The sequence below is a fragment of the Lycorma delicatula genome, chromosome 2, assembly GCF_047948215.1.
Source record: "Lycorma delicatula isolate Av1 chromosome 2, ASM4794821v1, whole genome shotgun sequence".
In the NCBI taxonomy this organism is placed as follows: domain Eukaryota; kingdom Metazoa; phylum Arthropoda; class Insecta; order Hemiptera; family Fulgoridae; genus Lycorma; species Lycorma delicatula.
The window spans coordinates 117,840,384-117,862,714 of NC_134456.1; the positions used below are offsets into that span (position 1 = coordinate 117,840,384).

The window sequence follows — 22,331 nt, forward strand, 5'->3', positions numbered from 1 at the left end:
TTCATACTGAATATATTTTTGTTTAACTGATTTTTCTATTTTTAAAAGTTCTACTTTTAACATGTCTTCGGTGTATGTGATTTTCTTCGATTTTAACCATTCAACAATTTCTGATTTCCAGATCGAAGCGTTTGGAATTTTTTCAGCTTTCAGACAATGGTATGGCATATTATTCATAACTATGACTAATACAATTTCAAAAATTTTTTTAAACCACTACATAAAATTGTCACCATCCATTTCATCATGATACTCCTGGAAAGATCTGGATTCACATACCCATAAACCAACGTTTAAATCCCATTTTCACTTCCTACTTGTGTTACTATTAATCGTTTACCTTTTCCATCCAGGGTTTCATCCCAATTGATAAACCTTTCACAAAAACGTTTTTATGCTCTTTATTTCTTTATTCACACACATCTTTTCCTGTACATGTCCCGTTGTTAACTCTATTTTCATCTACATAATAAATAGTCTTACCTTACTCACAAAATCGCTTAATGTCTCTTAAATATTCCCTATGGCATGAAATAATATATTTGTGTTCAATCAATAAAGAATTATTTTTTTTGGATAGGAAATGAAAATTCATTGATTTTAAAACACGATGTAATGAACGTCTAGAAAAATTTGGTAGTATTTATTCAGTTACTTGCGTCGTAGCTTAATGTTGTTATTACATTAAAATTCATATTTTTAACGGACTACTGTGTTTAGAGAGTAGTTTGAATTAAATCTGATAGGTAGTGCTGTTCTGACAATTGGATTTATTTACGTTCTGAAAGGTTTATAAAGTGAAAGGTTAAATTTTATGAAGTTGTGTAATGTTTTGTAAGTTTCTTAATGTTCAGTATTAATTGTAATGATTTTGCAGTCACAACTCTTTTCGTTAAAAAATTATTTTCCACCGAATACTGTGATTAGAGAGTGGTGTGAATTAAATCCGATAGATAGTGCTGTTGTTTTGCCATTTGGATTTATTTACATTCTGTGAAAGGTTAAATTTTGTGAAGTTCCAAATGTTCAGTTTTTTAAGGTTTTATGAAACTCAATTGTGTTCATTTAATCTGAATGTATACGCAAATCTAGCGATAGCGAAGCATTGACGAGTCTGCTAGAATTGCGCGCTTATTGAGAATATTATATTATATTATTATTTATTGAAATAACATTTTAAAGTGTAATTAAAAAATATACATCATGCAAATTTATAAGGTGCAGTATTGAAGTGAGTATTTTACATGATTTTTCATGACTTTTAATGATGTATAAACGTGCATTCAATAACAATCAACTTAACCTACAAATTTAAATTGCCAGTTCTCATTTGATTCTATGCAACTTATGAATATTAAACGGCTCTTTGAAAATAAAAATGTAAGTTCGTAAAATAAATTATAACATTTATAAAATAAAAATAAAAGTTACTTATAATAATTATAGTTTAAAGTATATTTAAAAAATTGAAATTATAATTTTTGTAGCTGATCATCTAAAATTTGGTAAAATAGATGTTAAAATAAAGAATGAGAAAAATGATAAAAAATTTCTACTGAAATTTTAACTACTTTGCTTTTTTTTTACAGTGCTTTAATTTTTATATTAATTGATTAATTAAGTAAGCATGATTATAGAACCTCAAACTTATTAAACAAAAAAAAAAAAATGTAGGAGGAACTTTTTTAGAATGATCTTAAGTGAAAACTATCAGTTAAGTGGATGAAAATTTATTAATTGTACTAATTATTAATTTTACGACATTTCGATTTTTTAATTCAATTTTCATCAGACATCTCAGTATTTAGTGAAAATAAATATTAACCATACTACACATAATTAATCAATAAACCCATTAAAATAATACAACAATCACAAACTTATAATATTCATACTAATAGTCATATTAATGAAATTTCATTCACATTCCTGCTAATTTTAACTTAAATAAGTTACTTATATTTATGTGTTGTGCATTTATTACAGAACAATGCCACGTCAGGACAACGTCTGTCAGGTCCGCTAATATACAAATATAGATGTAAAGTAGTTATAGTCATTTTTCTTTTTTTTGTTTAGCCTCCTGAACCTCCATAACATATTACTTCAGAGGATGATATGTATGAATGTAAATGAAGTTAGTGTAGTCTTGTAGTCTCAGGTCGACCATTCCTGAGATGTTTGATTAATTGAAACCCAACCACCAAAGAACACCAGTATTCATGATCTAGTATTCAAATCCACATAAAAGTAACTGAAATAGTTAGGCCTAACATAACTAAATAATGCAAAGATTATTACACTACCATTTACAATCATTTATACAACTTAAGTAAGTAAACTAGATGCATGCACACAACTGAGAGTACAAAAGTAAACAGTTATGTCCATGAAGGTGTCAGTTTAAAATTATTTTAACTTTGAAATGAAAAAATTATTGTGTCATCAAATATGCATAAAAAATAAGAGAAACCATTTAACTTTCACTGGGATGAAGAGTAGAGTGGGGGAACCAAATTGTACAGAGAAAGGTGTACGTACATAACAGCCATTATCATTACCAACAATTAAGATGGTAGCCTTATATGCAACACATACTCTGGTTAGCAAGGTTTGAGTTTGTAACTGTAGTGAAAAGAGAATATGTTGCATTTTTGATGAAGATCCTCTACATTGAAACATTAATCATCTGGACAAGCAGTTAAAGTAAACAGAAAGTCTGCTAGATAAAAAGTCTGTTTGTAAAGTGTTAAAAAAGTTTCATCTCACGGTATACACTACAGTTTTTGTACAAGTTATACTCAAGTGATAACCTAGAGTAATTTTCAGTGATTGAGTCACTTCTTACGTTAATAGGCAAGTTCACATGTTAAGATTTTGGTCTAAGAAAATCCATATTTATTCATTAAACATGATCAGGTCCCCTGAAAGCAAATGTTCAGATATATTCTCAGGTGAGCCAAAAAATAATAATAAATCGAAAAGCATGAAAATATTACAGCAAATTAACTGTGTAAGTGATCATGGGTTACAAATGATGCTTTCTAAATCCTTACAGGGCAATGTTTATAAAAGTATCTTTTTACCTTAAATAAATGAAAATACATATAATTTTTCTAAAAATTCTATACAAAATGGAGAAGGAATAATAATTTTACCTGCTCCAATCTTGTTTTTTCAGCTTCTTCTAATTGTCTCTGTCTTTCTTCTTCTTCTTTCTTCAATCTTTCTTCTTCTTCTTTTATTTTCTTTAATGCTTCTTGCATAGCAGCTATTCTTTTCTTTCCTGGACCTTTCTTGTCCTTCTTTTCATCAGCTAACTCTTTTTTTGATTTCTTTTTCTTCTTCTTTTTGTCATCATCTCCATCTACAAAAAAACACATAAAACATTACTTTGTTATCAATAAATTTATTTTTTTCATCAAATGTAATATACACATGCGTATAGTGTGTTCGGTTACTTCAAAGCAGGATTAATTACACTAGTGAACACAAAATTTGTAACTAATATGTTACATAACTTTTCTCACTGTAATCTGGGTGCTGATTTCAAATAAGCTATTGAAATTGTGTTATCACGTAAAGGTTTTACATAAAGTATTAATTTATAAAATTTTCAATGTTCAATGTTCAAATCATCCAGTCAATTTTTCTGTGATAAATTTGCATCTAAATCTTGAAGAAAAACTATTTCTGAATTGATAAAAATAGCTTATAAATTTTATTTTGACTGTGCACTCGGGGATCAAGATAAAATCTGGGTGCCTCATGTTATTTACATATTGTAACTCTAACTGAATGGCTGAAGGGGAAATGACGAGCCATGCCATTTGTTGTACTGATGGTTTGGCATAAACCTAAGGACCACCTTCACCAACTGCTACTTTTGTATGACAAATATATTTGAACTTTCATTCGAAAGTAGGAAGTTATAAAATATACTGATGTATCCTCGGCTTTAAAGCCAGTACCACACAGATGGGAGTTACCTGTACCTGTACCACTATCTAATCCAACATTGCTCAAACAATCTGAAAATGAAGCAGATGATTTTGAACATGCTAAAAAATTTCTTCCTGTATCCAATGAGAAATCTCCTCATTTAATACAACAACATGAACTTAATGATTTAGTTTGTTTTTTAAAGTTATCAAAGCAGCAAGCTGAATTTCTGATCTAGACCGCAATATTAAAATCTTTTAGTGAAAAAAAAGAAGTTACCCCATATAGAACATGAAATAAAAATCTTTGAAGTTATTTTACTAAGAAAAATTCATTGTGTGTCTGTACTGATGTCAATGGCCTGATGAAAAAGCTTGGAATTCATATTCCTGAAGAATGGTATCATTTTATTGACTCTTCCAAAGTTAGCATGAAAACAGTTTTATTGCGTAATGGTAACAAACAGTCATTCATTCCAGTAGCTCAGACAGTCTACATGAAAAAATGTATGAAACTAAGGCATCAATATTAGAATAAATAAAAGAGAAATACTAAGAGCATATGTGGCAAGTTTGCAGTGATCTGAAAGTTGTTACATTATTTTTTGATTTACAAGGTGGGTTTACAAAATATTTGCTTTATCTTTGGGATAGTTGTGATACAAATGTCATTTCAAAGTAAAGAACTGGCCTTTGTGGCAGAACTTTGTGGATGGTAAAAAAACGTAAAACATTTATCATTGAGTGGTAAAATCATATTGCAGCCACTTCATATAAAACTCGGATTTATGAAAAATTTTGTAAAGGCACTAGACAAAGATGGACCACGATTTAATAATTTAAAAATAAGTTTTCCTAAACTGAGTGATGGTAAGCTAAGATTATATTATCGGTCCGCAAATCCATTATTAAACCCCAAATGATTAGATCTTGGGCTCCCACTGGTGGGGGTGTCTGTGCTGCTGAGGTATGATAGTCTGTGCGACCGGGGGCATGGCTTCCCTCCGCCGGTAGTGATCCTGATCGTGACTTGGTAATGCCATGTGAAACACCATGATGTGACCAGGTGGGGGTGGGGGTGTGGGGTTTGTCCCCAGCTCCTGCGCGGACTGGAATGAGGTTGTGTCCCCCTTATTAGGTGACCTCAATTGGTCGACCTATTTGGGTGTAGGTCTGAATTTCTATGTTGCGTAAAACATAATTTTGATTGGTATGAGTGAAGCACTGATTTAACTTTAAAATTGTTCATTTTCTGAGGCATTCACAGTCACGAATGGTGCTGTCAAATCGACTAGGTGCGGGGTTTGCACTTCTGCGGTTTCAGTCAGTTAGTTTGAGGGAATCATGTTAGGTTGGATGTGAAGATGTTCGTATGAGGCCTACGTGAAGGTGAAATTTTATATGTATTTTACTGATGCAAATGTCTGCCGAGGTATTTACTTCGGTGGCATCTCGACTGAGGCCTGGCTGATGACTGTGAGATGTAATCAGTTAGAGGGTCTACTGATGATCTCTGGTAAAGCCCATCAGGGCTTTGAACGGAGGGAGTGGTGTGGCAACTGGTAACATCACAAGGTGGGTGTCTTCCCCCTACAGGGTTGGGATGGTCCGCAAATTAAGAAACTGCTTAAGTACTCAACTTCTGACGAATAATTGTACTCTATGTGAAAGTTCTATAGCAATTATTTCTGGTCCTAATAATGATGAGAAGTACTAGTGCATCTGTTGTCTGACAGTGCTTCAGATTCTCTTGAATATATGTAAAATTTAATAATGATTTAGAAAGTAGAAGTTTTAAACCAGAAGAAGGAGAAATGGGCTTATTTTCAGACTGTGATAAAATGATAAAAACTAATAAACCTAATGATGGCTTTGTTTATGAAGTGTTGTTACCAGTTGCAACTGATAGTGTTTCTAGTAATTATTCTTTCTTGCATCGGAAAAAATATTGGACAGTATATCTAATGATTGTGATGAAGTAGGACTGTTTTTTAATATTGACCAGTTGACCAAAAGCAATTCTCCTAAAGCTAATTCTGGTTTACCTGATTTTGATTCTCATAATAATACCATCACTGCATCTGGATCCTCAGTTAATAAATTAAATAAAACTATATTATTAGTGAGTAGTTTGATGTGTAATTCAAAAGATACTAATATTGACCTACCAGGATATTTATTTGTAGATGTTAATGATGCAGTAGATGAGGAAGAGATCAATGAAAGGTATTCTCATAATAACTACCAAATTAAACAATGGAAGAAAGGGAATCATGAATTATGGAAGAAAAATTTAGCTAAAAAGGGAGCTCAGAATGTCAGTCATATACAATATTAAAAATGAAAGGCCTACAAACAAAGCTCTCAAAAGCAGTGGCTTGCTCTAACTGTTGCTTTAAATGTGAAGCAATTCTTAAAGAGAGAATAAATATTTGTAAGGAATTCTGGAAATTAGGATATGAAAAACAAGGATTTTAAACTGGTTAATGTTTTCAGTGACCTCGCCTTCACACAGAACTACAATTACTACAAGGATAAATCATAACTTTTCTCATTCCATGTCAAAATTCTATTATTTCCATAAAAATGATTCTAAGATGCAAATATGCCCAAATTTTTTTGAAAAACACTTCCTATAAGTAATGGTCAAGTTCTTAAAGAGAAGTGATGTGATACTCTGGAACATTTTTAGGAGTAGATAAAAGAGGTAGAAAATATCCCGGCAATAAACATAATAATATTTTTACCTTGCTTGTTGTAAAAAATCATACTGAGAGTTTTCCGGTGATGGAAGGACATTAAGTTCAAAAGTTTTCTTTGTGGAAGTATTTGGATGAAAATTAATCTATCCTTAAAATACGTGCACTTTACAAAGATTATTGCTCAGAAAAAGAAATTAAACCAGTGGATGAAATATCCTGTAGAAACTTCTGTAATATTATAACTTTTCATTTTACAAGCCAAAAAAAGATCAATGCCCTATTTGTGCGAGATATGACTTGTGCGAAAACAGTAGTGAAAAACAAAAACTAAAGCCTGCTGCAGCATATGAACACCACCAAAGATGAAAAAATGAATGTTATTATGTTGCTAAAGATACTGATAAGTCAAGCTAATGCTCAACCAAATTTTGTCTTTCGTACTTTGACCTACTAAACGTCCTTCAACTTCCTATCTGTGATATTTCCTAAATGTATTATTTGCAAAAAAATGTGTTCTTTATGTAACAGTGTATGAAGGTGCCAGTAAAAATGGATATTGCTTTATATGGAATGAATTTCATGGAAAACGAGGAAGTTCAGAAGCTGGTTCAGTATTACTAAATTGGATATCTACACTGCCTAAAGAAGTGACAGAAATTTCATGTTTTCAGATACCTGCGGTGGCCAGAATAGGAACCAGAATATGACTGCTGCACTCTTGCATGCTGTCATGAAAACACAAAATATTGTTGGTCATTGAACAAAAATTTTTAATCAGTCCATTCATTTACGGAATATGACTTCCACTTAACTTTAATTTCATTAATTTTTTAATGTATTCTTCTACAGAATTTGAAGCTAAAAACAAAGCTGTATTTGGGATGAGTGGCTGACTGAAAATTTCAAAAATGGGAGTTATAACAAAAAAAAAGAAGGAATCAAGACCAACCATACAATATTATGCAGTTCAAATTTACAGACTTCTACAATTTAACTGCTCTGTCAGCTAAATTTGAAATAAAAATATTGAGGAAGAAGGCCAAAAGTTAACTGCCTAAAAATAAAATTTATAAAATCTGACAAAAAAAAAAAAACAACATCTCAAATAACTTTTTACCAATATAACCGACCACAGCAGCTCATACAAAAAAATTTGTGAATAAAATTAAAGGAAGACTCAGGAAAACCAACATTCAACTAAAAAAGGCTTACAACTCAATACTGTCCACTGCAGAAGAAAAGAAGAAAGATTTTTTGCGACTATGTAAATCAAACATTATACATGAAGAATTCCATGGTTGGTATTCCAACTTACCCAGCATAAAAAATAAAAAAAAGATACAGTATCTTCTTTGTTAAAATAGACATGATTTTTTAAAAGATTTATTTTATTCATGATTTGAAAAAACCCTCACTAACTGCTATGATCATAACCATTGTTTTTCAGGAAAAAATACTAATATTTTTAAGTTTATTCAGTTGACTGATAAATTAATATATTATAAACATAGAAATGTGAAAATACATAATTAAATAAAAACATTAGAATTGGCTGCTTCAAAAATATAAAAAAAACTCATTTTTGGTAATTGTAAAACTTTTAACTTTAAATAGCTTGGTTGTTTGTTTTTGGCTAGTTTGTGACTTTTTGCTTTGGACAATATGATTTAATGTATCCTAATATTAATTTAAACACAGATGAAACAATGCTAAATCTGTATAAACATTACTGCATAACATGTTTTAGACTCAAGTTAACTAATTTTTTTCATTATGTTAAATCTAATTCAAAAATACTTCAGTGAAGGTAAGAAGAGATATCAGTGATTTAATTAAAAAATGCGTGTGCCTACTATTTGCTAAAAGTTCACTTCCTTCTGTCACAACCCTAAAAACTGCTAGACATTCTTTTCTTATCTGAGCTTGTTTGGTTAACATTTTTTATATAGGCTGCATTGCACAGTCACAAGAGCATTTTGGTTTTAACATACTAGCAACAAACAAATTTATCAATAATTGGTTTATCTCTGCACATTTATATCCTAAAGTTAATATAAAGAGTAAGAGCATATGATGATATCTTAACTTAATACCTGATATATAAATTTTAGGTAGTGGCCACCACTCATTGCGTGAATGGGAGAGCGCTCTGCTCAGCTGATTAACAAGCTCCCAGATACTTGTGGAACTTTATGAAAGAAATAAGCTTATATAAATAATTCATTCATAATTATACATAATTCAGCAGCTGAATAAACTCATCAGCTGTATCTGTTAGCAGTAACCTCAGTTCTGGAATGTGTGGACGATTTCAATTTTTATGAGAAAACCACTACAATACAGTCTTTTCAACTAGACCCTAGAATGGGAAGAATCAATACTGTTGGTGGTCAATCCACAAATTTTTGGACTGTGGGAAACTGGAAGAATAATCAAAGAAATCTTAAGCAGCCAAAATTCCCCATCCTACATTCCAGAGGTTATAATGAGAGAATGAATATGGAGAAAGAGGAAACATCAGAGAGTCTGAAGGAGAAGGTAAGACAGCTTACTTTAGATGCAACTAAATGGTGCACATAAAAAGAGTTTATAGACCAAAAGCTAAGTAAAATGTATGTCCAGCATACAGAGAAATTGCTGTTCTAGAAATGACAACAAGGTCTAAAGTAGTGGCAATTCCTATGATTCAACTCTTGAAGGAGTAGCAGAGAAAAGTTCAACAATAGGTTCACTGTTTTACTCCACTAGATAAAGGAAAAATGATGAAAGACCAACTTACTAATCAAAGGTACTATTAACACGAACCCTCACTGCAATTATAATCAATGTTCTTGACGATACAATAATACAGATCATTTAATAGGGTAAATAAATGTAGTGGGTAGATAATATATTAAAACGATGAGCCAGCAAATAACGGTACATAAATATACACACAGGATATATTCTCAATATCTTTGACATCTTTTATGTAAATTAGTTGAAGCATGAAAAAAACAGAATAGTGGGAGAAAAGTCTGAAAGATATAACTCTGCCATACTTAGAAAATGCCTACACTTAGGTACTTAATAAGTTTTCATTGTTTGGCAAGGAATATGTTAATGAGGATAAATAGCAAACCTTCATCAGCTTCACCATCTTGAGGACCATCATCTTCAACTTCTGGAACTGGAACTGAAACTGGAGCAGGAGATGTTTCACGCACTTCTGATTTCTCTTCTTCAACAACTTTCTTAACTTCCTGTAATATTAAAGTAAAAACCAAATTTTCAGTAAATTAATAACATTAATTTACTATTTAACTAATATTAATTTTATATACATACCAAAAACCAGTAATATTTCAATTTATCTAATTAAGAGCATTTTTATCTTTGTATAAAATATTATCTTATCAGTAATATCTTTATAGTAAAAATTAACAAAAATCACATTAAAACAAATTTTTTTACATTTTTTACTTAAAGTAATTCCGTAAGGCATGGTAGGCAAAATAGCTATTATGAACTGATTACCAGTAATCAGTTTACATTCCATGTAAACTGATATGTGAACATTCTATGGAATGTTCACACATTCCAGAACTGAAATTTATCAGTACACAATCATATAAATATTTTAAATGTTTACAGTAATAAAAGTCTCTCTTTTAATGTAATTTTAATAAAACAATGATGACTGATGTCATTAACATTAAAAAAATCTGATTTAGGTAAATCAAAGATACAATGTTTTTTTGTTGGTTTTAAAAATATTTTAATGTTAAAATTAAATCATAAAATAATGTTAATTTTTAATAAATAATATTATGTGAAAGCAATTATGGCGTTGAGAAATGCTTATAAAACTTCTTATGTACCCCTATTTTCTTCAGAAACAGAATTTATTAATCTAAATTGTACAACTAACCTGGAACCTAATTTAAGAGACCAGATTGAACATTGATCTATGTAAAAAATCAGACCTAATACCTGGTACCACAACAGCAGCTTTTGGCTTCCAATGTATGCACTTGCACTTACACACACACACACACACACACACACACACACACACACACACACACAATACAGCATTATAATATTCAAAACAAGCTCACATTCAAGGAGCAAATGAACGAAGGAGGAAAACCTATCATAAAACGATGAAAAAACTTTTAATTTTTAACTTCTTCATACGTTTTTAAAACATTATTATTTTCTGAGAGGCATCACACTTAAGCCACTTGTGGATAATCAGGTTTTGACTGTATTACAAAACATAACAGTTTGGTTAATATATGAAAAAGTTAGGTTTGAGTTAAGTTTTAGAAACTTTTATCAAAGTAAGTTTTAATTTTTATCAAAATTAAATAATTTTCATTTCTAAGGGTTTCAATTTTTTGATCAAGAAAAAAGTTTAAAATATTGTGCCTAACCTTTCATACTAATAGAATTCCAGTCTGTTCAGCTACTCCAGTCCTTCATTACTGTATGATTTTTATCATTTTTAGATCATTATTCCAGGTAATTAGGATTTGAATCAATTAAAATAATTCTCTTTGTGGTGCTATTTAATAACTTAATTGCCTTATGTTCTTATTCAATATTCTTTTTTTGGGGGGAGGGCGAAAAACGACTTTTTTAAATTAAAACGTAAAATAACACTAAAATAGGCTTAAAACTAATATAAATTATAAAATAAAAAATTTAAAACTACGTTAAAAAGTGAAATAAAACTGAAAACTACTATCACAAAACTAATATTATTCTTATGCCTGCATTTCTGATATCTGATTTTTTAATTTTAAACAAATTTTCTGATCATGGTACTCTTAAAAATTTGACATTTTCATTTAATTTGATGAGATTTTTATTGAATTTATTTTAGTACCGTAATTTCATTGTGGTAGTGGTATTTTCCATTATCACATGCATATGACACTAGGTTTAAATAAGTCATGCTTTGAGTGATAATGATTTAAATAATCAAAGATGCTTTAAAAAATAAGAAATAACTTTCTTAATAACTAATATTAGATTCTTAGATTAATAACTAATATTAATCTAGTCAAAATTTAGTTAATATTTAAGAAAGTAAGCATTAAGTATTCCTAGGAATTCTACAAAAATTAACTTTCTGTACAATCAAAATCACAAAGAAAGGAAAACACAAACTTACCTTCTTTTTATCAGCAAGTTTTTTTTGTTTTTCACGTTCTTTTTTCTCTTTCTTTTTTTGTGCAGCTGTTTTCATAGTTCCTTCAGTCATCTCTTCACCATTCATCTCAATTTCCTTATCTGCTTCACCTTCATCTTTAATGCTGTCTTCTTCTTTTTCTGCTCCCTTTTTCTTTTTCTTCTTTTTACTTTTGTTAGTGTCTTCAGTTTCAACCATAACTTCATTAATTTCTTCATTATTTTCAACACTAGGTTCTTTTTTAACTCCATCATATTCCATCTGCAACTCTGCTAATACTTTTTCAATGTCTTCTTCCTCATCTTCTAATTTATTTTTCTTTTTTTTCTTTCCCTTTTTACCTTTATCTTTTTGAACCGGTTCTGGTTTTTCAGCAATTTCATCATCTGACATTGGCTGAGGTTTTATTTTTTCATCCCCTTCCTCATCATCATCAGACATCGCTAAGAGAGCAAATCCACCTGCTTTTCCTCCACCTTTCTTCTTTGAAGGTTTTTTTTTAGTTTCAGCATCAGAATCATCATCATTTATCACCACAGCTGACTCATTTTCACTATCTGTATTATCACCTGCCTTTCCTTTTTTCTTACTTTTCTTCTCTTTTTTAGGTCTACTTTCTTCAATTTCTTCATCAGAATCAAGTGCTTTTTTCCCCTGAAAATAAAGAATTTTAATTAAGTACAATAAAATCACATATGCAATGAAACTATTTAAATCTCTTCTTTTTTTGTTTTTTACATATCAAGCCAACAAAAAAGTATAAATCACTTTATTAAAAAAAAAAAAAAAACATAAAAAATATTTTAAACATTTTTTTTTATTAACTGGACTAAATATTTGTAAAAATGATATTTTATTTTAATTGTCTAAATAGCCTACTTACCTTTGCTTGTTTTTTGTCTTTTTTACTTTTGCTAGTGGAAATTTCTGATAATTCCTTTGTTATATCACTTACATCTTCATCCTCTTCAAGATCAGTTTTTTTCTTTTTATCTTTTTTAGATTTCTTTTTTGTTATCTCTTCATCTCCTTCAAAATCACTATTCATTACCTCATCTTTGTTTTTACCCCTAAAACCAAAAATTAAACAAATTTACTTTGGATCATTAAACAGAATTACTTTTGAGTTTTACAGATCAGATTAGCTAATAAACATTTTTATTCTTATTTTTAATAAGGTAAATTAAACCCTTTTAATGCAGTCGCCTAAACAATGCTCAAGTGGTTCACATTATGTCATTCATGACCAAGTTTGCTGCTGCTACATTAATATAGTCCTAATACCAAATATTTGGCTTTCACCAAACATTATAAAACAATACAACTATTCATAAACCAATTTGAAAAGTGTTGGCCCAACTTCAAAACTATAGTTTAATTATTGTACCTTTCACAGTTGCTTAAAGATTTAATTTTACAAAATGTCAAAACTCATATTTATAACTTCATAAAGATTTCAAATTTAAACTACTTCAAACTAAAATAAAAAATTGCTGTAAAAGGTCATATAATGAAATTTGCTCTGAAATCTATAACATGGATTTTAATTGTTCCTGATTGCTGTTAGTTTTCAGTTAAATTCAGGATTGAATTTGAAATTTTATTCGTGTCCATATCTCAGAATATTGAAAATAATAAAATAAAATAGGCAAAAAATAAATCGGCATTTTTTCTTTAATTGTATGCGTATGCATTATTTGGGATGAACAGAGTTCAATTTTTAAGATAATGCATTCAGGCCACGGCCTATCATCAGTTCAATAATAGAAAATTAGACCTATATGACAAAATAATTAATTTTTTATTATTGCAATATAGGGCTATCAGGTAGGTAGGTAGGTGGTCAGTGGATGAACTGCTTTGCCTAAAGCCGCACTGTTCTAGAGTGATGAGGGAGTTCCTTTCTAGAAACTAACTAAGTCTTCTGTTAACCATTTTCTCCAATAAGCAAGAGCAGGGATTTACCTTAAAAAATTACAAGTATCTATTTCTGAAAAATCAGAACTGGGGGATAGGTACAAATTACATATATTAATCTTAAATGGAGTTGAGATTGTAACTGTGACTGCTACAATGTGGGTTACCAATAGAATCTAGTTGGCTAGTACACAATATCACCACATCACTACGTTCTTTATCCTCTGTGGGACAATCATAACAAAAGACCTGGTAGCCACAGATATGAAAATCACCTTGATGTCAAAGTAGGGTCTTTTGGAGACACATTATTAATGGGTCATAATCATTTTACAAAAACTATTATATCTTCCAAGCGGGATCGAAAACCACAAACATTCTACTGGATGAAATTTATATTCATGATATAGACGGAACCTTGTGAATAAAATAAATTAATTACAGGTAATGCAGCTTTTATTCTTGGAATTTTTAATTTTAATAAAATCAGACGCCCTGGTATTGGGCAGTTTCTCAACCATACACCTCCAGCATACAAGGCGATAGGAGCAGATTTTGAAAAATAGGATGTTGGAGAAGACTTCCCAGAAGGAATATTTGTGTGGGCGCCTTAACAGGCAACTTATTAGATGGCTTACCGCCAACTTTATTGACATCTGCCTGTAAAGGCAAAACCTTGGGAACAATATCTTTTGAAGGGATCTTATTAACTGTAATTTCATGACCTGCAAATTCTTGCTCTTCCTAGTTAGTGCTGAAATAGTGGCTGTGAGTGAAGAAACTTGATAAGATAACATCTGAACAAGCTTTTGTAACACACTGCAAAGTCTACACTGTTGATTACCTGCATTTGGGAGGAAACTGCCCTGTGTGGTGGCGGCAAAGGAGATGTCTGATTTAATCAGGTTTCAGGAGTAAGCATATTTTTATATTCTCTACATACAGCCAGAAAAAAGAGCTTCTGCTAAGTACAAATTTTGAGAACTGCCTTTTCTTCTTTGAAGGTTAAGCAATCTTATAAATGAGCCAAATGTGATCCACCGTTAGTACAGCATGTTAGTACTTTTTCTTTTTCCGAGCAGTTAGTGGTGTTGTGCTTTTCTTTAACAAATCGACACATATCACAGTTTTTGTAAGATGTAGAGTGTGGCCATAACAAGTGAACACTGGAAGCATCGTCATGTGTTGTTGATGAATGGCAGTATTTGAACTGAGAAGTAACCTACTTTTATTTTCTCTGGTGGTACAAGAAGGTTGTTGTACTTTAATATAAGAGAGGGAGTAGGTTCCTACACCCAGCTCTGAGATTTCATTATTGCTTTACCTTTACAACACCTTGCGGATACGAAGCACATCAGCAATTTCAGTAACATTGATCTTCAGAAGATCCTAGTAAAAACTAACTCCTCGGCTAGTATTCAACATTTTATGGCATACCGTACTTACACCACCCATATTAGAGATATAAAAAGAATCGGCTCTACTCGTATCGATCTGTCTCTTAATTTCCTCATATTCTTTGGGGAACCACTTGAACCTGTTACTACAGGAAAGGCAAGACCTTATAAAGAGGGCCTTCTCGATTCTTTTGAAGAACTACAAACCAGATACTTCTAAATTGTAGATGGAATGCAACACCATCTCAACTATTATCTTCAACAGAGCTTTTATCCTCAGCAGACAATACTGAGTGAGGTCCTTTCATGACAGGGTTTGGTGCTTCAATTATCATAAATATTATTTCAGGACTGATAATTCTGGTTCCACTAGTACTGGGGAAAGATAGGACCACACCTGCAGAGGCTACAACTAAATGCAATTGGGTTCGCCCAAATGCCCATAGGACATAGTTCAAGACACTATGTAGTCATCCACCTGTTGGCACGATAATTCCCACCTTGGGTTATGGTTGAAATGGCTATGATAAAGGAGAAATAAGAAGGTGTATAAGGATAGAAAAGAAGGAAGAAAGAGCAGTAAGGTTAACAGGCAGTTGACTTTACTACCGGCAGTAGACACTGCAAGCCTATAGAACCTTTCCACCATTCACTTTGAGCAGACCCCCAACCCATAGGCAGTCTTTGAGATAGTAAAATGGTCATAATCTGAATTGGAGGATCTCCAACAAGGATTTAGAACACTTTTGACCAAAATTAAAACATAATTCCTCAGGTGTTTCTCATACTAGTTTCAATTACCTAGATTTTGGGACAATAGAATAAACTGGAATATGGTTAATGTCAGATAGACAGATTTGGAAGCTAATTTAGCTTTTAAATATTCAGGAGACCGACCATCTTTACATATGGCCATGTGGGTTCAAGACTGGTTTCTTATGCCATTGAATCTTAGAAACTGAAGTGTAAGATAATGAATAATGTTTAGGTTCACAAATCATGTTATATGAAGTTCCACGAAAGATTCCATTTTTTTGAACTGTACTTCAATACAATAGTTTGTTTTCGGTATACTTTAATATGATAACTTTGAAAAGTTTGTTTCTTGTTGGTCATGAAATCAAAAATATAATAACTGCACGATTGCTATATGGGATATTAATTCTCAATTAACTTTCTGATCACCCAGTACCGAGACACTTTTAACACACGATGTTAAATATTCATATTAATATCAATAAAAGAATAACAAAGTAACAATAAAGAGATTATGATTAAGAAATAATTCTTTTAGATTATTTTTTATTGTAATTTCAACAGAATTTATTTAAATAATCCACAAGCAAACTTATTGCACTGCCCTGAGAGCTCCAGCTGACAGAAGCCTGACAGCTAATACATAACGCCTTATTCAGTAACTTTTCAACAGTGGGGGCTCGCGTATAAGCACTGTGGAACTGTAGCACCCCCTATTTCCACTTGATATTATCAATAACATTTAATATAACGAATCCTTTTTTTTATACTTTTACAATATATAATCTTTAAGCTTAATGTCAGTAGCCATCCCCCAGTTACGTTAAGTAAAAGATACAAAAATCTTTGTATGGACTGTGTGCTTCACAGTTCCAACGGCGTGGTGTTCGGCTGTTGTGCACAAATGCACATAGGAAGCTGCACATGAGGCCGCTAGGGGGGGGAGAGAGAGAGAGAGAGCGAGAGAGAGAGCACTGTCGCTCCCGCAGTGCTGCCCTGGTGAAGGTAGTTGTTTTTTTTTACTCTGCATGTGTATGGAACGTTCCTTGTTTGTTTCCTTTTCTACTTTAGTCGGTGGAAGGAATATGAAAGTGGTTTGGTTGTTTTTTCAGAAGTGATAAGAAGATGGCAAAAAGTAAGGACTCTTTGATTGCCAAATTTGTCCAAATACATGCTGGAAGAGTAGAAATCCTCCAATTCAGATTATGACCACTTTACTATCTCAAAGACTGCCTATGGGTTCGGGGTCTGCTCAAAGTGAATGGTGGGAAGGTTCTAGGCTCACAGAGTCTACTGCCAGTCATAAAGGCAACTAAAGGTCAACTGCCTGTTGACCTTACTCCTCTTCCTTCCTATCCTTATTATTTCTCCAATATCATAGTCATTGCGACATGTTTTGAATTGCAACAACATGCTGGAAGGGTGAAAGAAAAGGTAATTAGTAAAAAATAATTATGTATTTGTTTCTGTATACATAGAAATTTAAATTAAACACAATGTGCTTAAAAACCATGTACCATATTCTTGAATGTGATTAAGTGTAGAATTAGATTATTATACTGCTTCCAGCTATTCTATTTGGTTCATTTTTTCGGTTCTTTTATTTTACACAAAACCACGGCCTTGAAAAGGGGCCCAGAAAAAGTTTTTCTGGGGCAGTACCCCCCCCCCCCTAATTTTAGCTATAAGCTGCCACTGCTTTTCAACAATAACTTGTTTAAAGAGTACAAATATATAAATCATAGAGTAAAACAACATTCAACTAACTTGGATTTGGATGATTTCTTTTCTTTTGATTTAGGTGGGTTTGCCTCATCTGCATCCAGTTCAACATCATCCTCCCTTAAAACAGAAAATAAAAATAAACAAAGAAATATAGAATGATTCAATCTGCATTTGTAATAAGTTTTAGCACCTTGGCCTTTTAGTTAGAAGGTCTCTGGTTTGAAACCCAGTGAGGCGTAAGGAATGACATTTTTCATTTGCTATAAAATTTCCACTCTATTTCCCACACTCAAGCTTCAAACTTTTGTGGTGAATTAATCACAAATACAAATTGAATTCCTATTCACTTTTACTAGAGTAAAGAATGAAACACATAAAGAAAATTATGTCTTATCTTTCCTTTAATAAACCAATAGCAACTTCAAAACATTCTACCTTAATGTTTTGCTTTCATACAAATCCTTTAGTTTGCAGTTCACCAACCAGTGATTTAATTTTGAATGGATGCATATGGCCATTAATTTAAAGGCAAGTTTGTGTGAATATAGATTAAGTTTAAAATACTACCAATTCAATTTTATGAATTTAATTGATAAAATAGTAATTTTGATTTTACTGAATTCATTGTTGAATAGCCGAAGTTAATGAAGTCATTTTAAGTCACTAATGAATAACGATAATGATTCACCATCAACATTGATTTACCTTTTTATTTCCCATTATCATATGCAGTTATATTATCTGCAGACTGCAGTAACATTCATGAATCAGTATACAAAGTTTACAATATTTGATATATAATGGAATTTGTGTAACATGTCTTTTTATAACAGGGTTCATGTTAATGAAATAATAGTGTTTTGAGTAGTAATTGTATTTCAAGAAGGACAGATTATAATCTGATATTTATCAATCAGACAATTATCAATGGAGGAAAAAGAGAGGCCAGGACACAACTCATAAAAATAAACCCCTTACCTGAGAATCACTGGATCTTCAGAAAGGAAAAGTGTTTCATTTGGATCAGCGTAGATAATCCCTACATCATGGTGACACACGCAAGGCCAAAATCTGTGCTGGGTAATCAGTACTCTTGTCAATTGGCCATCAGTTTTTAAGTTATTTAGATCTGTTCAGGTGCTAATTCTTTCTCTGGAGAGAGGTGAGGGTGAAAGTTTTTTGGTTAAGATTAAAATTAGGGTTAGAGTCTGAATTAGAATTAAAGCTAGAGTCGGAGTTAAGGCTGGAATTTGTGGAGAGAAATAAACTTAAACTAACCTTAATAGTTGTCAAGAGTCAGCCGTTGAAGATGACTAACTATGATTTTCATATGGTAATAATTATCCGTTACAGATGACTAATAATTGCACAGAACATACTGTGTAGTCTCTCTGTAGTGACTATATTTCCATTTAATCATAAATTTGGCCAAATTCCTACAAGAGTGTAAAGCTGTTGCCACATCTTGGTAATTTAGCCCTAATCTCTCTCCACAAAATTCTAACCTTAACTCTAACTCTTACCTTAACCCTAATTTCTCTTCACAGAATGGATGAACATCTGAATGGGTCTGGGTAAGTCCAAACTGATTGACTACAGCTCTGATAACATGGTATGGATTCTGACCTAAGTACGGGTTAGCTGTTGTCCAAACCTGCTTTTTAATATTTAGATTGTGTTTTTCTTATCCTAAGCATACCTACTACGGTATATAAAGTACAAACAAAATTGAAGTTGATCAAGTAACTGCTCATAATTACCAAGAATTCAATGTAATATAAAATCAGGACAAACATTTTTTTTTTATATAACTTTCCTTAAAAGTTAGCTTCCTTTTGACAATTTTTACTAATGAAGTATTTTAGGAAGATTACAGAAGGACAACAATTTAGATACTCTGTTTGGAATATCTATATGAAATATCTTTTGAAATTCTGAGTAAAGTTTTCTTGTGGGTAATATATAAAAACTGATATCTGGTAAAACACAGTGGATAATCAAGGCATGTACAATGTACAGTAAATGTTCATAAAAAATCTCCAGGATCAACCAAACAAAAAAATCAGCTGCTAAGAAAACTTGGAGAAAAAACAACACAGGTCGATAAGAAAAGCTGAAATTACAACCTAAAGGCTATATAATTCGCTGAAGTAAGTAACCTCCTGCTGAGTTTATAATCAAAAATGTCATAATGATATGTTATAAGAAGTTAGACATGTTATAACATTAATATATAAAATCTGCTCAAAAAGTATCTAATCATATTTTTCCCTTGAAAAATACGTAAATGCAAGCAATCTTGGTAGAATGCAGAACCAAAATCTAGACAGAATGTATATTTTTTTAAAACTTTATACAGTATATCAATTGTTGTTCAGGATCACTTGAAAGTGCTAACATAACACGGTACTTGTTGCACTTTTATTTTGTACATAATGAAGCAATGTATTGCACAATGTTACTGCATTAAGTTTTGCCAAAAGCTTGCGATACCTAAAATGAACACTTTGTAAGATTAAGTTGGCTTTCAGGAATGAAACTGTAAGATTACACCAATTACATAATGGTATAACCATTTTCAAAATGACTGAATTTCAGCAGAGGATAGAGTTTTAACTGAACTCCAAATGTCACTAACTACTGACAGTTTGATGTTTGATAATGGAAAATCATTGGATGACCATCTGAAAAATTATTGCAATCATATTTTTAATGATGATTTTGGCAAGCTGTGAAATTTGATCAAAGTTGCTTTGTTAGAAAGAGAATCATTTTGACATTGCACAAACACATGCTGCAAATAGTGATTTTAACTATCTAAAGACTATGATAAATTTTGAGTGTACCAGTAAACCCAAAAACCATATCATACCAAGGCTAAAGAAAAAGCTAAAGCTTTTTAAAGCATTTGTCTTTAGGCCAAGGCTAAAGACAAATGATAAATGAAGTAAAAGTGAGGATGACTTTTTTCAACTACTCTTAAGTTTTGCATAATCACAAATACGTACCAGAAGGCCAAACTATCAGTGAACAGTACTATCTAGAGGTTATATTTATATAAAACAGTTGGGTGTAAGAATCTAGATCTGTGAGAATCACACAATAACTGAACTAGCCCATTCTTGTCAGTGATGAAATTCCCTAGGTTTATCAGACTCCTTGTGATTTCTGGGCTGCAATGCCACCAAAAGTATCCCAATTTAACAGCCAAAACGCATAACAATAAACCTCACCATACAGCTGGTAGCCATTCCAGGAAAATTACAAAAAATATTTTCAGCACTGGTAGGAACTACTAATTTGAAGGAGACAAGGATTGAAAACCACTAAGTAAACTACTTTTTCTGACAGCCAGTAGTTGGATACTGTTTTAATAGACATCACAATTTTAATTTTACAAAGAATATTACCAGACTGACTCACAACTTATTGCTAACTATGTTCATTTAACATCTTGCTTTTCGACTACTCAATAGAAATAATATATATTTAAATATAAAATTAAAACATATGCATATCTTTTAACAATTTGGCTGGTTAAAAAAATTATACTTCCTTAATATACAATCATATTGATTTCAGAACAAATATTACATTGTTTTAAAAGTAACAATCGTTAATTTTTCTTGGGAGAGGTTTAACTCTCCTATATGACTCAAGATTGACCTGTTTATCATATTTTACAAGTATAGTCTCTTGCCATGCCTTCTTATCACCATTTAAGTATAAGTTTTAAGTTTTTAAATAATAAACCAATTAATGTTGTTAGCGACTGAAATTTCAGCAATATGATTGTTGGATTTTCAAAACATAATTTGATAACTTTTTCAAGTTTCTTCAAGACAGGCTTTCAACTATGAAAATAAATAAGAACAAAACCAAAGTAATGAAATGTAGTAGAAATAATGTAGATGAACCACTGAATGTAAAAATTACGGAGGTAGATGAATTTTGTTATTTTGGAAGTACTTCCCAAATGGATATAAAATGCCAAGTAGCACAGGCAAAACGGGCCTTCAGTCAGAAATATAATTTATTTACTTCAAAAATTAATTTAAACGTCAGGAAAACATTTTTGAAAGCATATGCTTGGAGCTTGGCTTTATATGGAAGTGGAACGATCAGAGTACATGAGAAGAACAGCTTAGAATTTTTTGAAATGTGGTGCTATAGAAGAATATTAAAAATCAGATGGGTGGATAAAGTGGCAAATGAAGGGTGTTGTGGCAAACTGATTAAGAAAGAAGCATTTGGAAATATATAGTTAAAAGAAGAGACAGACTTATAGGCCACATATTAAGGTATCCTGGAATAGTTGCTTTAATATTGGAGGGACAGGTAGAAGGGAAAAATTGTGTAGGCAGGCAACGTTTGGAATATCTAAAACAAATTGTTGGGGATGTAGAATGTAGAGGGTATACTGAAATGAAACGACTAGCACTAGATAGGGAATCTTGGAGAGCTGCATCAAACCAGTCAAATGACTGAAGACAAAAAAAAAAAAAAAAGATGTAGGGAAGTTTTGACTGAATAAACTGATGAGTGTTTCCAGAGTTCTGCAAAAAGCTGGTCTTCTCCGCTTGCTTTGTAGTTTTTTATTTCATTTAAGGCTGCGAGAACTTCTTGAATTGTTGGCGGGTTGATATTTACCGGTGAAGTTTTAACTGGAGTTTCAGTGTCAATCTCAAAAAGCTCTGGGGAGTCGTCACAGTTG

General features: G+C 31.6%; 1 protein-coding gene across 1 annotated transcript in view; it reads right to left on the minus strand.

Moving 5' to 3' along the window:
• The window catches only part of eIF5B (eukaryotic translation initiation factor 5B), a 203,637-nt gene that overhangs the window by 175,549 nt on the left and 5,757 nt on the right, over positions 1-22,331 (minus strand). Inside the window, exons 2-6 of the mRNA XM_075356156.1 lie at positions 17,660-17,734; positions 12,706-12,892; positions 11,805-12,476; positions 9,765-9,885; positions 3,159-3,367 (exon numbers count right to left, since the gene is read on the minus strand). Coding sequence (XP_075212271.1) covers positions 3,159-3,367; positions 9,765-9,885; positions 11,805-12,476; positions 12,706-12,892; positions 17,660-17,734 — 1,264 coding nt within the window. The remainder of the gene's footprint in view (positions 1-3,158; positions 3,368-9,764; positions 9,886-11,804; positions 12,477-12,705; positions 12,893-17,659; positions 17,735-22,331) is intronic.